This window comes from Chelon labrosus (genome assembly GCF_963514085.1).
Source record: "Chelon labrosus genome assembly, chromosome: 11".
NCBI lineage: Eukaryota > Metazoa > Chordata > Actinopteri > Mugiliformes > Mugilidae > Chelon > Chelon labrosus.
In genome coordinates, this window is record NC_140344.1 from 12755962 (window position 1) to 12773882 (window position 17921).

Consider the following 17921-nt stretch of genomic DNA (forward strand, 5'->3'; position numbering starts at 1 on the left):
ACCACTGATTAAAGAAGATTAATTGCTCTTTTACTTTGATTTACTTGAGTTAACTTGGATTTTGCTGCGGCTGGCAAGTTTAGTTTGCTCTGGCAGTTAACCAATGCTGATCTGGAGGTTTAATTCTCTGGAGAATGAAGTCGTCTGGTAACGGTCAAGTGAATAAAATGGCAGGAGACTTTGTGGTTTACCAGCCACTGTGTCACGTTCAGAACTTCCTTGACTTCACATGTCATCCCCGACTTTGTGAGCCTCACCTTCATTTTTGCGGGATTTGACAAGCGTGACCTTGGCGGGGCGTGGGGGCAGGTTGTGCGAGCGGCGGTCTGAGCGTGGGGAGAGACTCCTCTCCCGCGAGCCGCTGCGCTCACGTTCCCTGTCCCTTCGCCCACTGCTCCGCCCGCTGCGCCTGCCCATGGCCCCGCCCACACCGCTGTAAGCGCCGCTGCGTCCGCTCCGCGTCTCGTATATCTCTTCATCGTAGCTGTCCTCCTCCTCGTCATGCTCCGACATAGTTTCCCTCTCCCCTAGGCGGCCCATGGGGACGTGCACCTTCCTCTTTCGTCTGATTGTCTGTGCAACGGAAATGAAATATGAGATCAACCAGTAACTTGAGATGAGTAATTAATTTTCTCCTACCAGTAAATTGTCATTTGAGACATAATACCATGAATGTTAATACACTGTTAACTTAAACCAACTGACTACGAAATAAGCTTTCAAGGGTAATTCATAACAGGATGTTGACACTTACAATTTTGGCAATTTTCCCACTTTTACGAAGCTGCTGGACAGCATACGCGTGCTCCACATTGTCCATGGAGACGGCATTGACCATAACAACTCTGTCATTTTCCCTAGAGAGATGAGACATGAAGAGCAGACACAATGGAGTCTTTCTGGAGCAGGCAGAGTAATTTAATACTTAAAACTAGCAATATGACCAGGCTGCCGATAATGCAACTAAATCTTACTGCAGCAGGCCTTCTGCTGGGCCTCCTTTCAGCACATCTGAGATGACAATGGAGGTCTCGCCGCTCTGAAAATGAGGGTTATCCCGACCTCCTGATATGGCTATCCCGAAGCCAAACCCTGGTGCCTGCACGCAGAGAAACACAGATTAGGATATTCATTCAACTGCTTGATCAAAATGCTGATACGAACCGTTTATACAAATAGCACTGAAGCACTGTTTGTAAACTAAATCTACTAACACGTAGCAGTCATTCGCGGCTGTGTCTGCTCTCAACAGAACGAAATAAGTACATTTTCACAGACTGCAAGCACATTCACTAGTAGCTTAGTGGCTGTGTAGTTTGTGCTCAAAAACAAATGCAGTATCAGCATTTGTTATTTAGGGTCCACAGCCAAATACATGGGAGAAAATCATGCAGAGGAGCAGCTCTGTGATAACGCTGCTCTTTTGTCTGTTCCACCTGCTACTATGTACACAGTGAGCATGTCTCCTACAAGATGTGGTCCTGAAAATAGATTTGGAAGAAAAACGAGGAAAAAAAAAAAAAGCAAAACCGGCAAGAGATTCAAGAATAAGGACTAATTTCAACATAGACTGTATATAGGCTGAAGATGGAGGGTCACAGATACCTACCCTGTGTAGTGTTACTGTGTGCTGTTCCCAAATGACTGTCTCCTCCATTGCTGCACTCTGAAACACAGAAATACATCATGTTAAACTGAAAAGCTCCAACAGGGCTCAGATCAGATGCAAAGACCTAAAATAAATCAAAGGAGCATTGCCCTGTCGGTCACAGGACACAATCAGTCATTTTACATGTCTGGTACAAACATTTCGGACTTGCCCAAACAGTATTATATAAGTAAATATTGACCCTCGGTGCCGCAAACCTCACAAAAATAATTCTTCCAGGTTGCAAAGAGTAAATAGTTTGGTATTCAAGCCAGTTTGCACCTAAAATAGATGTAAACACACCTCCACCAACGGTGTATTTAACCTTTATCTAAGTCGGCAGAAAGGTCAGACATGATCCCTTTATAAATGAAGAGAGCCGGTGTTTTCGGTGCAGTCTAACCGCGTGAAATGGTGCTTCCAGACACATATGTCCATTTTACAGCACAGCATACACAGTAATGAGTAAGTATACCGAGTTGAGAAAGTGTATCGATTATGATCGCTTCCGTTTTATGAACAATATCCATTTTATTATTTGTGTCACACCTGCAATACAAATAAAACAGGGATGGACTAAAGTGAGTCACAGAAACTGAAAGCTCACACTGAGATAATGAATTAAAGATGGTGAATAGCAAACATAAGATTTGGGTGGACAATAATAGTATTGATATGTCCACTTCCTTGCTTATCACCGAGTCTGTTTTGCACTGTTACAGGTTTACAAGTGCTTTTAGCACCCAGTCACACAGACCACGCACACACTCGACATACTGGTGTCAGACCAGAAGACAGTCCCTATAGTAGGACCACGGGACAAGGTCTCATGTTTACAGTGCGCTGAATACAATAGGTACGATGAAAACCCCTACTAAGTACAATGAAGCCAACCTGACTGTAAGTGTTTGAAGCCAAAGCACAACCTCAGTCACATTAACAGTCAGGGAACATAAGATGAAGGTCGCCTCCTGCCACTGCTGGGTTAACACTGTCCTCTGTTAGCCCTTATCTTATCTCTGCCTCTGTGTCATTTCACCTCCACTACAATCTCACGACACATTAGACATTCAATGGCTGCGTATAAAATACTATCAGGTCCGTCCCACTGGGGCAAATTACAACCCACATCACAGCACTTAATGAAATAACCCCATTTGTCATGTAAATTGATCTGAGGTCTGTGACATTAATAGGTGAGACTATCATACATTTCCCCCCCGTTTTGCTGGTAATTTCTCTGACACTTGAAACACTTACAGTACGACCTCCCCTCCTCATGCAGGAAACGGAGCTCTCATGTTGCGTCACATTAAAATGTGATGAAAGATGAGCGAAGGGAGATGAATGTCACAATAAATGGAGCATCCGTTCTGGTGATTGGACCATCCGCTGACAACGCTGCCGCCATGCTGGCAGCTTCTAACCCAAAAACATTAAGCAAATGTCATCCCAGATTCACACTGCAGATGAATGTGGACCACATCAACCCGACAACCTGCTAATGGTAGGGCAATTAAGTACCAAAGAGTGATAACAACTGCTAAGAGTTGCATGACCCAAGGCTGAAATATTGAAAACAGTTTGAACAAGCATATTGTAGCTTTGAGGAAAACAACCTCCGCTTTTGTTTTTGCACAAAAGAAATCACAGTCAGAGGTAGTAACTTAGCCGGCTGACTCCGTTTATTGTTTTATTACCCGGGCTTCCTTCGACACTTGAGCCCTGTGTGCATTGCGACCTGTCGGCCAAGTGCCAAACATTAGCTGGCGTCAGGGAATACAGGCAGCTGAATAAATCGCCACAAGTGGCCTCAGACGTTCTCAGCTTGGCAGCAACAGTCACAAACGCCTCAAGCAGCTTATGGTGGGACTCACACAAGGAGGGTGAACAAAAGTTTGAACAAGGCAACTCCCCCTGGCCTTTTACATTGAATACGCTGCACTTGAAAGAGGGGTAGGGTGGGGTGGGGTGGGGGACATCTGAATATTAACAGGTTTGGTGAAAACAGGCATGGATTCTCACTGGAAGGTTTGCTCCTTAGGCTGAAGGTTTACGTCTTTGTCTTGTTGATGTGCACCATGGAAGATGTGTAAACTTTTATCCACACTTCTGTATGTTTTGCACCTAAATGTTTTGATATCCTGTTGATATTCAGAATTTTTGAAGTTGTGGTATTTATGCAGAGGAACAAGAACAAGAACCCAAAACAGCGGTATAATATTTGTTAGAATTGTTATTTTTATCATCTGGAAAATAGGATTAGAGAATGTTTATTGTAAAAATACAAACAGATTACTGTAACGTTAATGAAAATTAAAATCCCAAATGGAGCAAAATACGAGGAATTTTAAAAATCTGAGAAGAATACTGGAGGATCAACACAAAAACAGATTCAGCAGGGTCCTGCAGTGTGCCTTACTCTCTCTCTCTCTCTCACACACCTTTCACTTTGAAGGGATGTAATTTTGCTTTCTCCTCCTGCAGAGCTTGTTGCTCTGGTAACAGAGGGGGAACAGTGCGGTGTTGTTCAAGTGGCCTGACATTTTCAGGACGTGTCTGAACGTTCCTCTCGACTGTGGGAGGTTTAAAAAAGACAACGGCCGATATTAACTTTGAAAGAAAAGCTTTTTTTTTGTCGCATCTGTTGCTTTTATTTTAGCCTACGACACTAATCTTACCAGGAAAGTAAAATAAAAAGAATTGTCCCATGGTTTCAGTCTACAGTGCTCCTGTGAACAGGCTGTAGTAAGTGTTGCATCAGCACCCAGTGACTGATGAATTTTAGTGGCACCGCCGTGTACGCCCTTTATGGCCATAAACAACTGGTGCCAAGAGAGGCTTCACACCAAAAGCCAGAGCCAGGGCTGGCAGCCGCTCCACAGCGGAGGCACACCATGTTGGTTGGGTCATGCTTGGGGGATTACAACTAGGCAACTCGAGAGCCAGCACTACAACACAGATGGACTTCAACACAGATGGACAGCACAGCTGAGAATGGAGAAATGACAGGAAAGCTTTGGTAAAATGAGAATGTTGAGTCAATATGCAAATGGTAAACAACATAATCATTCACAAGTCTGCTGTGGTTTTATTCCTATACAGAACATTATAGAAGGTCTGTCAGATAAGGCTCATCCCACAGTCTTTCCAGCTTTTCATTTCTGCTCGGAAATCAATCAAGGACTGCCACTAATGATCATTTACATGATTGATTAGATAATCGTCCTGATTACCCCATTAATCATTTGCTCCACAAACCAAAAATAATGAAAGATTCCCACCATGGTGCCTAAAAGCCAAAGCTGACTCATTACATTTTCTAATTTTGTATATAACAACACTCACAACGGAGACGCTGCAATAAGAATCACATCTACGTAAGATATAAGAGAATTTGGGTTAAAATAGGCAATTAACTTCCTGTCATTTGATTATTAATTAAACGAACCCCCTCTGCAGTAAGCAAAATAATAATTCAATAGTCCAACCAGATTTAATGCACACCAAAAAAACTAAGGCAAGAATTTCTGTCAAAGACTGATCCACAAAAACACTTTCACATATTTCGAACAATACTTACAAGATGAAGGACACATACAATTAGCTCAAATCACAAGTTTCTGAGGATCAGATTTGTGACTACAAGTTATCTGTTCAATGCTCGTCTGAAGCCAGTACAACGGTAAATTTGTCTACTGTTGGTAAATAGTTGCTTTGGCCACTTTGGCCTGGTGTTCTTTAACTTTCTTTTCCATTTCAAAATCAATTTAACTGAGAAAGAAGCTGATGTTTGAGGTTATATTTCGAGCACTGCCTCGCAACTCATCACATCCTTCTATTCACTTGCTACATCGAGAAGAGGCCAAACGATTTAAGGATTAGTCGTATATTTATCCATGTACTGCGTAAAATAAAATCTGAAGCAAATAATAGCAAAAATCCTTATAAGTGCAGTCAAAGACGCTAAGACGGTGTATTGTTTTGTTTTCCCGATGGAGCATCATTAAAAAAATAAATAAAAGGAGTGTAGGCTTTCCAACTCTCTGTTCAGCAGAAACACAAATCATAGTTCATCTTAAGAGGGAACTGAGGCAATATGGTGGGGTGTTCAATTATCTGACACGGAGAATAGATTTTGTGCTGTAGTATGGTTTAAGGGTGAGGCAGAACCTTATTCAATTCTGACCGCTGTGGGACCAGAGCAGCTAAAAATAGCCCTCATTAATTCTGCCGTTGTGATGCTGCAACAGAGTGATTTAAGGGAAACTTGCACCGTGAACACTGTAGAAGGTTTAATAACCTCTTGTTATATTAAATGCTATGGATCGGCTGAAACAAATGATGCAATACGGCAAAGAAAACAGATGCACTTTCCTTCTAGTGCCCATTTGTTGGATTTGTCTGTAAGGCCTGAGGAAACAAAGAGCGGTCGATCCTGTGCACAAGTCTTTTACAGTTTCAGGCCAGTGAAAATGTGGCCATTCAAACGTCAAAGCATTAAAATAGTGGATGCTTAATCCAGACGATGGGATAGCAATGCTGCACAGAGTGATCCTAAATTACATATTCAGCACTAAAGTTATACTTTCACTAACTAACTGAAACACAGCAACTTAGGAAAATAATTTTTGTGTAATTTAATAAAATGTATTAAGGCTGTACCACATGTATTTCATTAAAGGCTGCGGAAAAACAGAATTTGCCACAGATATTTATTTTCAGATGGACCCCAACATGATCAGCAGACTTGTTTACATCCAAACAAGGATAAGTCTCCTGCAGGAAATCAAACATTTTCTCAAAAGAGTCTTACAGAGAGTAAATCCTACCAGGAACGACGCTGACAGAGTACCACGCCAGCAATGAACAAATTACTAAGTCAAAGCAAGGATTTTAGTCAGAGCACTGTTTGAGTTGCTCTGCGGCCATGGGCAGAATACTACAACAGGATCACAGCCGTCTGTGGCTGCTGGCAGTGAAGGAACAAAGAAGCAGAATAACATGATTGATCACTTCAGAAATTGAAATCGATGTGCTGGGGAGTGCTGACAACTGCTAAAACTCTCCTGACTCTGAGAAGATAGTCACATGCTAATGAGGGTCCATGCCTTAGCACGAGTCAAGGGGTCCCCTGAGGGATAAGTGACACTTTGCACATACAACATAGACAGACACTGTACTGCGGATGTCTAAAGGAGGGGAGATAGCGGGGTAGATGCAGCAATGCAAGAGGGATACGAAGGTCAAGAGATGAAACCCATTAAATACGACATAAAAGTTAATCGCCAACCTCAGAAGTCATGCATTATTAAACTCTACGGTGAAACAGACTTCCACTTCATTCCCCCTGTCTGTTCGTGTTGTTGCCCAAGTATTTAGATAACACTGGATGCACAGAAGATCAGAGGTACTTACATCAGTTCATCCTGAGGACTAGAGAGAATACAGACAACAGCGTCTCCAACCTCCAGCTATTCCTCAGTAAATTCAGAAGGAGATTCCTGCAGACGCACATCAGCAGCCTCAGTGCATGACCGCACCAATCAGCGCAGGGAGGGATTGGCCCCCACCTTCCTTTCTCTTTTCTTAGGTCCGAAACAGAAATTACAACCACAGGTGAGGGGTTATGAAACACACCCCGCAGCTACACCCTAACGCTTCCTCTGCCTCGTATGGATCCGTGTCCTCTCCCAACATCTTTCTTCAAAATGTATCCCTCCCTTCAACTCTCTTTTTACAAGCTCATGGGATCGAAGCAAATCCCCTCCAGCTTGGCAGCGATCTGTGCGGAATCTGCAGTTCCGCAACAGCATGGGACTCCTCTGTACTAGCGAACATCCATCCGCAGTGTAAACTGCTGTATCGGACTTAACCCTCGAGCTGCCGTGTTGAGCCAGAGCACAATCCTCCGACTCGCTCTGCATGTGTAACATTATCGCAACCCTCCTGTTCAGGTGTGCTGCATTACATGCATAAATTATGCTTAACATGCTGTGAATATGCCCCAGAGGCTTAGCCGTCCGTTGGTCAGTAATCAAACGTGAGGACAAAAGACTTTGTATTTTTACACTGCAGCTAAATACAGCACAGACACAGCCACCATTAAATATGAGCTTTATACAAAAGTTTGCTCGAGAACATGCCTAAAAGCCATTTGCAATCAATTTCTGCATTCCACATTTATTCTATGACAGAGCTAAAATGTTTACTTGTGTAAAAAATTATGAATTTAATTATAAAAGCAGCAACAAGAAAATCCTTACTATATATAAACTATTATTGTCCAGAAAATAGAAAAAAGTAGAACTGGGGCAGCACAATTCATCTAATCACAACAACAGATATAGTCTTTGGACTTACACAACCTTTTGTATTGCAGTTGGATCAAACATTTACCACAATGACATGTGAACATGACAACCTACAACCAGTTTGTGCAGCCTCCACCCCCCATGACAAAGTGATGATAAATCAGACGTGGACACTGAAGCATGTGCTGTGCATGCATATAACTCGCCCGTGTCAAGACCAGTTGGAAATGGATGCCGGTGAGCGAGCTGAACCGGTGTCCAAAAACGCAACCTCTGCAGGGCTTTACGACGTTTCGTTCACACTGAAAATTGAATTTTGTAGCGTGTGATTTGACAAAAGTCTAACTCTTTGAAATTAGTTGAACGGCTTGTTAGCCAAGATAAGTGAATATCTGTATTTTTTATTTAAATATTAAATCACAAAATCCCAAATCCAGTCACACTTCAGCTTTCACAAGAACCTAAACCCAAACCTAGGAGCCATTCTTTTTTACCGCTACAATATATTCTTACAACTAATGAATTTGAGACACTGCACTGTTTTGCTTCTAGTTTAAATGTGAACATTTGAGCTGAGAAACACATTTTATCCACATTTTCTGCATTTTCACAATAATCAAATTATGATTTTTTGACCAAACTGTGCAGACGTTGAGCCACACAACACCGGGACAATTCATTTTGGTTTGCAACAGCTTACAAAGAAGCCTACAGTACTGTTACACCCAACTGTGAATAGTTCTGTGGAGAAATTTCTATAAAGCATATACATGTTTTATAATTTTGTCTTCAATCAATAGTTCATACGAGGACAGACAGATGCAGGGGAATGGCACGCAGCAAAGGTCTAGCTGGATGGGGGTCAAACCGAGGCATTTTTTTCACCCGAGTGGTATGCGCCCTAACTGCCCTGCTAGGGGGTCGCCCCCGTGAAGACATTCATGTGCAACTTTAAAGAAGCACGATCCAGCATTTGTGTTTCGCATACAATCAAGCGGCATTTAGAGGACACTGTAAGACAACTGGTCGCGAGTGTTCATGTTTGTTTTAGCAGATGAGTCATTTTACGCTGTCAGGACGTGCTTGCTTCCTTAGCGGGGACATACTGCACGGTAGTACAAATGCGAATTCATCATTCAGCAACTGCACTATATGCCTACCACATACACTGAGACGGGCCTTGTTGTTTATGAAGAGCTGCATTATTTCCTCGGCACCAGCAGGAAACACATCACAGAACGAGCTGTTATTAAAGCATGGGGGTAGCCTTCCCTTTACAAAGCAACTTTTGTTCCAGGTCACGTTGAGAAAACAGGTTGAGACCACAGCGACAGAAACAACTGTCCCAGAAGTCTACGCTGGATTGAAGACTAAAGTGGCAACATTTCATTGTGCACTTCATCCCACTGTGTGACATGAGTGGAAGGTTACCTACATAAAGCTCAGCGTGCCATTCTGGCATTACACTATAAACCATCAACTCAACCTCATGCACTTAAACCTCCTTTACTGCATGTCAGAGACTGCTTGTTCCCTATCAAACTTCTGACATTTATGAGACTGTTACTGCAGGCCGCTGTAAGGGCATAATTTGCATACCCCATCTTTGTCCTGCTCTCTATCTGAGCACGTTAACGGCAGTGACCACTGACATGACACACTGTGCGTCTAGGCAAAGTAAATATACGACTCAGCTGAGAACGGATTACACGACGTCATTACAGATTTGTTTGCGAGTGTGAAAGACAAAATGTATCTCGTTAGAAACATGAAGCAAATACAGAAAATGAAATGAAAAAATAAAGAGTGAGAGAAACCACCCTTGTTTGTGAACCTGTAACTCTGTGAAATCACAATCTTGTGTACAAACAAAATGTGAACAGAATGTGGCACATTTATACCAATATTACAAATAATTTTCCCTACACCAAACCAAAACCTTGTGGGTCATGAAATCCCACTTATCAGTCGTGATAATGATCAAGTTGGACAAGCCTCTAGACTTGCAGTCACCGCTGGCAAAGGGGACGAGTTAAATTTACATCCCTCTCAGCGCAGCCCGAGAGTGGTGACAGATTCCACACATAGCTTGCTCTCTCCACTAGCTTCTGCTTCCCAGGCTCCAAATTAATTATTTCCACATCAACCGAAAGAGGCATGTAAAGTACTGAGCTGCTAATCGCTACAAGTCAGCAGTCAGCAGTTCTACCGATGCGATGTCTTGGTTTATAATACTGCATTCCCGACTACAGAAAGCAGATGTGCGGTTACACGCTGCGAAATATACTGTGATTCCACTTTAACGTCCTTTTCTTTTTCCGAGGACAGCTTTTACTTGAACATAACACTTGCTAACATTTAAATCTCATTCTACTATGGTGCTTATGTTATTTCCCATGTAAAGGTTTAAAAATATTTCTATAAAAGGTTCATGTTTGAGTGTAAAAGGTTGCTGCAATTCTACGTCCAATAACATTTATTTTTTTCCTTTTGTTTCTTTCTTGACTTATATCTAAATGTTTATTCTGTTTGAAATACATTTCAAAGTTAAACTGATATATTCCACTTCAAAAGTGCCCTTTGTCTTTTTTTTTTTTTGTTCCTAAAAAAAGACAAAGGGCTTCTTAGTGAGATCAGTCTAGTTGACAAGCCATGTGACTAGTGGACATAAAACCTTTAAAAACATGCATCTGTGTTGACTTCAGTGTAAAAATAACTAATGAGACTTGCCAGATATGTTTTGGGTGGACATGAAAACCAAGACAGTGCAACAATGATTCGATTTCTAAAATGGAGGCAGTCTGCAGGCAAATCCTATTCAATGTGCTAAAACATGAAGGTTCGCTGTCAACACTGTAATTAACAAGTTTTCACATTAGTGTTTGGACAGTATGATAATTAGCCGTTACAGCAGCACGAGTTGTCACAATATTGTCGCTGTCCGGAGTTGTATGCAGGGGTTCTTGTACATATTCTTCAGACAAGACAAGAAACATGTTGCTATGTGAGAGGCACGTCTTGTACTGCTTCAATATAATTGTTGTTCTTTGCATTTTTTCCTCATAACTCATACAGTTATTTGAAAACAGAGTGAGAGGTCAGGCTGAGGTACAGGATTATAAATAAAATCACAACTTATATGTTTTCCATCTAATTAAGGCATTTCCAATATTTGACCTAACATAACAGATGTGATTTTTGCCATTTTCCCTTTTTGGGGACAGAGTTAGCTGCTGCTGCATCACCACTGGTTCAGTTTCATGAAATCAGTTGTTTATTGATCTACCCAGCAATTACAGAACATCATTATCATTCATTTGGATGACTTCAAGCTCCAATATTCAATCTTTTTAAGCTCTCCATTAACTCCTCCTCTTTAGCTACTTAATTCTACCATACTGTTCACTAGACAGGTGCTAACTGTGTCTGTATGCAAGCTGTGGCGCTGCTGTAGTTTACTGTGAGTTTTTAGAGTGTTAGTTTTAGGGCTGCGTGCCTCGGCAAAGATGCAAACCAGAGACAATGGCACAATGAGCTGCAATTCGCTGTAAAGCAACACCTTTCACTTTATGTCACTATTTCTTGATTCTCATGATACTTTAGCATAGCAAAAATATCAACTATTGCTGCTTTAAGTAGCTTTCAAATATTTATTTTAAAGACAACAAGACAATTTACACCTTAAAAGATGGAAAAAATAATAATAATAAAAAAATCTACCTGACAAACCAGCGTAATTTAAATAAAACTCAAAGATTCGATACTCACTCTCGGGGACAGTGATTCAGTGCGACTTAAGTCTTTTTCCAAGCCCTGCAGCTAGAGTCAGTGATCATAACCAGAGCCTGAGATTGCCCCGAACACATGGACCAGGGAATCAGCTCCTGAACTCAATCAGCCCAGTGGAAGTTATCAGTGCCCCACACAGAGCACACAAGAGGGCAGGAATGTGCTGATAAGCTGAGCCACTGACCTGCACCCCGCCTCCTCTGCATCACAGTGATTGAAATGAGCACAACGGAGCCAAAGAAAAAAAAAAAAAACAGCAATGATAAGGGACGTTTCTATAGCACGAGGAAAAAGGCGGTTCACGCTGAAATGTGACTCAGGAAAGACTGCAAGCCTCTTCATCCTGATAATTCCACACTGCTTTCACACACAGGGATTTATGGTGGAGTTGATTTATACAAGCGAGCTTCTGTACAACTGGAGCTATAACCATAACCGTAAACTCACCATTTGTCCACACAGAGACTTGGTATACTGTGTGAGCATGGACTTTAATGTTGCTTCTTTAAAAGATGTTTGTTAAAACGTATAAGCTTGGCCGTGTAACACGGCAATGACCTTTTAATGTCCTCGACCGCATCCAGAAATTCACATCATCTCCAAAATATAGCCTACAATTATAAGAACAAACGCTCTCTACATGTTGAGAAAGATTAGCAGAAATGTTACAGTATTTCAGGATAGTGCAGGCTAACTCATTAAATTATTTTCCTTAGTTATTCTTGTGGTACCTCGAGGCAATCACTAACACTGGAACACATGCTATGAACAGCAATCAAACATTTTGGGTATTGTTTTACAGCATCTCTGCAAGGATCATTAATCGCTTCAAAGAAGTGTCAGAGGCCATTCCCTTTGACCAGTCTTATATTAATTAAAGTACCCTTTCATTTGGGCATAAATGTTCATGCAAGAAAAAAATACAGATGGTTTTGTTTCTCCAAGGCGCACTGTGAACGCATCACACAAACACAGTATCACCCTCTCATTAGTATGTCTGTTGACACCTGCAAATGGATACGCCTCTAATTCCGGATAGCGTCTATAAATACACGGGACCACAAAGCTGCAGTCAAATTTAACTTAAGTCGGCAAAATCTCAGATCCATTTCCAGTATCCTCGCAAATACCACGATGACTCAGATGACGGCTGTTCCCATGACAGCTTAGGGCAACATGATTTACAGGCCAACATGTACGACTGCCCTTGAGCAGCTCAATATTTTTTCTTCTTCATAGACGACAGCCTCAATCTGCCATATGGATTATTTAGAAAAAAATAAAAAAAAAGAAGAATTTAATCACACAATGAAACATCTAATGGCCGCCACGAATAGCATGTGCGATGGCCCTCTACCACTTCGTTTGACAAATCTTTTTTTCCTCGCCCAGCTGCATGAAACTTCACGTAACATTACCATCATGACGCCACGGATGACACATTTTATTCACGTAGAGCCAAGGGAGTCAAAGGCAGAGATGTGCAGTGATTAATCACCATACTCCCACTGAAAGTCATACCAGTCATATTCAGTATGTTAGTGTAATATCACTGCAGTCGTTACATAAATATATATATTTTAATTGAAAATAAAACTGATTACCAGACTCCCACCATTTTCAAAAACCTGAATGCAAGGCTAAGCAGTGATTACAACATTACAGACATATTTAACTCCTGATATCTTGGGCAAAATTAATGATTTTAAGACAAAAGGCAATATATAAGAGATATTTAGGGATATGATATGCTGAGGCCTGTATCATTTGTTACAGCAGACAAGTAAGCTGTAGTAGACTGTATTAATTATTTCTTAAGGAGCTTTTAGAATGAAATGAGCAACATTATTTTAACCTGAATCCTCACTAGCATCATTTAAGAAACTGAATCTCAGGTTTTTATTTTTATCTCACGGCTTTTATGTGCTGTAGTGTTTCACACCAGATAAGAATAAACACTATACCATCACGTTATCAGCTCATTTATGAGATAATTAGGACTAGTTTACAGCAATGAGATAAAACAAGCCGGAGCTATTTCTGAAACGATTGTTTATCAATATCAATATTCAACAGGTGCCAACTGGTGCCTTTAGTTGACGTTAGCTCGTCCATCCTCTGGTATGGAAATGACCAGAGAGAGATAATTAGCTTTGATGAGAGAAGACAAACAGCGGCTGTCGTGCACAGCACAGACCCTCCACACAGCTGACATGACAGCTCATCATTATGGCAGCTGGTTAAACTGTAAAAGACATCCGGACGGGCAAGCTGGTATTTCACTATCCCCAAACTAAAGCCAGCTAAACGAGCTAACATTAGCCAACTTCTACCTAGCTTCACCAGAGAGTCCCACTTTGGCTTTACTAACGGCACATCAAAACAAGGTGAGCCACCGATGACCTTTCAGTTCGTTTAGAAACAACCATGTCATGTTTCTGGCCGCTGTCTTGCCCCTACAACTCATTACTTGCCCCCCTGACGCCTGACACTTAATAAAGCGTGTGCCCCTTTATACCCTCTTGGTCAAATCAACCCCCTTAGCTGGCCGACATTTTGTTCCAGCAGCTAGGCTAGCTCCTCCTAGCTAACGTTACCTGGATGCACTTAACAACCCGTCCGCCCGATGACAGCGCGAACAGAAGGCATTTTGTGACTTAATGTTATCGTGCACGGAAGCTCCACAGCGAATAAGACAACGGACACTGTTGCTGGTTATTTCATTTAGAAGATAACGCTAGCATGCTGGGCAACTAGCTAACCGCTTAGCATAGCGCGCTGATGCAGTCTGCTGCTAGCAGTGAGGTAGCGGAGTTACCTCGGCTTGCACCGTTATCGCTCGCCTGTACCCGCAGGGGGACACATCCGCTCAGCTCCTGCGGCTACAATGAAAACACGCTTCCCGAATAACGCACTCGCGGATAAATCAAGAAACCCATTCACCTTCGCGAAAAGCAACGGTCCTCACCGGGTGCTTGTAATAATGTTGCAAATAAAGAGGAAAGGTCTTCCTGGTGTGGCTCCAGAGCAGCAGCCGCCGCACTGCAATGGCAGGCAGTGGATGAAGCCTTCCTTCTCTCCCCCCCCTCTGCGCTCACACTTCGGCTGCCTTCTCCGCCGCGGCGACAGTGACAGGTCCGCCTGGATGAAACCATTCCGGTTTGTCCGCGGGGGGGGAGGAGGGGGGCAAGGATGCAGAGAAGCTGCCCACAGCAGCAGCAGCAGCCGCAACAGCAGCAGCAGCAGCAGCAACTATCCAGCAGCATCAAGCGCCATTCCAGCGTGAGAATGAACGGTCGTCGAGGAGGGAAGAAGAACACGGATGAAGCTTTATGTATTCCCGCTGAGCAAACCAGCGCCCTCGATAAACGGAGAAATGGACGCGACTGTTCATTGTGTCATTCATTTCAATATGTCGATTATTAAGGATACATGCCTACCTAAAAATATTAATTCTTCTATATTCAATAAGTCTGCTGTACAGTTATCTAATAGAAATGTACTATTTTTTATTTAACTTATAACAGCCTATTATTACATTGCTTTACAGATCAGCGTCAAGAATCTTTTAAAATTAAAATTAACATTAATGCAAATGGATAATAGGTTGATACAAGCTGCAAATATCCACATGGAAGAATGTTCAATAGTCTATAACAGATCTCACTAGTATGCATTAAACAGAATATGCCTGATCGAGACACCCCGGTACTGCAGCAACTTTGTGTGGTCCACTAAAAATACCCTCCTGTAATACCAGGTAATATGATTTCCCTCTTGCACCACCTGTACAGCGGACTTCTACAGGTAAACTGCAGCAGTCCTAGCAGACGTTTTGTGCACAGAAGCTATTGCACATAAAAAGCCTTTGCTGATTGTTACTCCTGCACGTTACATAAGCCCAGAGAGCTAATAAATCAGTGTGGTGGCAGAGCTATTGACAGCAGTGTTTGCCCTCTTGCACGCGATAAAGGTGTTTAAAAATGACCTTTTTTAGCTTTATTGAGGAGTTGAATAAGCTATTTGCACAAGTGCGGCAGTATTTGCTCCTCAGTGTTCAAATGAAGATATTTTTAAGTCACTGTCGCAGAGCATGCACCAGTAGGAAGTTTCTTTTGTAAACTGTTAACAGCAAGATTTAATGGACCTTCTGTTGTCAATACCAGCGCATCCAGAACTTCAACTCAAGTTCCACATAATCTAAATGCCAATGCAAAAGGAAAAAATATGAGACAAGGACATTCTCCTGTTAGGAGGGCCTCGATATTGATTTAACAGATTGAATTTCAAAAAAAAAAAAAAAAAAAAAGGGGTGGTTTAACTGATTAGGTGTCCTTGAAAACAAAGAACAAGGTGGTTTATCCATCATGGCATCCCAAACATGTTTTCTAAGGTAAAGACTGAAGGCCCTTGATGTGTGATAGAGAGTTCACATTAATGTTACACTGTTTTAAATGTAAACTATGTTATCAAGGGCCCTATTTAAATATCACATTTAGCAACTTTTTTATAGGAAAAGAAGAGGTAGATTACTTAATGACATGCTGCAGAAAGCCATTTAAAATGCAGAGGATTGAATTAAAATCCACCCTACAGTCACGATGCTCAATACTCCTTCCCATGGGGCGTATAGATTTAATCAATATACAGTAGAATGTAAATTGTGCACTGCACCAAACCACACTCTTAAGACTCTATCGCATGCACTTTAGTTTCTCTGCTGGCTTTTCCAGAAGTGCCTCTAACTCTCTGCAGCACCTTCTGTTGTGCATTTTATCACTTTGAGATTGCGTGACCGTTCATGTCACCTCTACCTCTGGCACTAATGAGCGCAGGAGAAGATAGGGGCTGAATGTAATGCCGGAGGAGCACAGAGGTCCCGCAATGTTGCTGACGTAAGGAGATTGCTGCAGACTCCATTGGAGGATCGGGAGGAGAAGGGGGCGGGGGCGTCTTGAATGGAAGAATGCGAGTTGGCCAAGGTCATAAGAATTAGATAAACAAGGGCAGTCACAGAATATCCTGTGGAGAAACAAAACATGATGAATAGCAGTCGTTAATGACGTAAATATAAAGGAAACTCAAACAGCCTTTGTGGCTTGCTCCTCTTCAGTTCTGTTGTTTTTTTGCAGTATGTCAGGACCGTATATGTCACTGAGCATGAGTGATGACCAGATGATGGCGGTTGTCAGTTTTCAGCATGCATGACAATGCTGAAAGTATTTAAGCAGAAGAAGTACAATGAGTTAACCGGACCCTGCTGAAGATTGCATAGGTGAAAACTTTTCCTACTGTCTGCATCAGTGATTGAAGTCCCACTTAACGTATTTCTGTTGAAGCCCTTGAAATACCCTCTGTTGTTGCTACGACAGTGTTTGCATCACTGGCTTCAGCAGCACAAAGGGATTTTCACACGCCATTCAACAGAATAACGCAGCCTCTCTCTCCCATCAGCACATTTAGAAACACAGACAGGATCCAAACCAGAGCATGGCTGCGGGAACAAATCACACGAGTGGAAAAGCAAATTAGAAATTCACAGCAGGTTGGCTCTTAGAGTGCACTGCCCCTGACGGCTGGTGAGTCACCTCTCAGCTGTACAGGTCAGGAAAAAAAAGCCTACTAAGCAAAGGTTGCCGTGGCTATCTATGAGCTTTAATGACTGCAGCTATCGAATGACATGACAGACGTTAAACATAGCACTGCAGCAGAGGAAAATAAATGCATTTGTCCAACAGTGGTGTGAGAGAAAATGATATTACGTGACACCGTTTTGCCATAGCTGCAAGATGATATACAAAAGTTTGTGCTTCTTATCCTGTTATCCAGTAGCTGATTTTACAACTTGGAGTACATCAGCGTAATCCCATAATGGAGTGAGCTGGCTACCGTACAGAGGCTTGTATTTCTGTGATTTCTGTGTCGTCCTCTGTTGGTATCACTGACCTCTAGCATGAGAAAGCAGCAAACTGACTTGACAGCCAACCCATTAGTTCAAGGTTTTCGGAGCTGAAGAGAGAGAGAGGGATTCATGATCCAGCGAGCATAAGATATCATGTAAAGTCAGCAAATATATCTATCAAACTGTGCTTTACAGAAGAATGAAGAGCAACCTCGGTGAAGAGGAAGAAGAAGAAGAAGTGGGAACGTGCAGCAGTAAAATTTATCTG

At 42.1% G+C, this 17921-nt stretch overlaps 1 protein-coding gene across 6 annotated transcripts in view; it reads right to left on the bottom strand.

Moving 5' to 3' along the window:
- The window catches only part of tjp1b (tight junction protein 1b), a 31596-nt gene extending 16744 nt beyond the window's left edge, over window positions 1-14852 (bottom strand). For 4 of the 6 annotated variants that reach the window (XM_084556027.1, XM_084556029.1, XM_084556028.1 and 1 more), the window contains exons 1-5: window positions 14695-14852; window positions 1610-1666; window positions 975-1099; window positions 755-857; window positions 258-573 (exon numbers count right to left, since the gene is read on the bottom strand). In XM_084556027.1, the coding sequence (XP_084412153.1) occupies window positions 258-573; window positions 755-857; window positions 975-1099; window positions 1610-1657 (592 nt within the window). In that variant the 5' untranslated portion in view covers window positions 1658-1666; window positions 14695-14852. Of the gene's footprint in view, window positions 1-257; window positions 574-754; window positions 858-974; window positions 1100-1609; window positions 2133-14694 lie in introns of those variants that run through there. The other 2 variants (XM_084556030.1, XM_084556026.1) reach the window with 1 other exon arrangement.
- Window positions 14853-17921: the final 3069 nt, after the last annotated feature.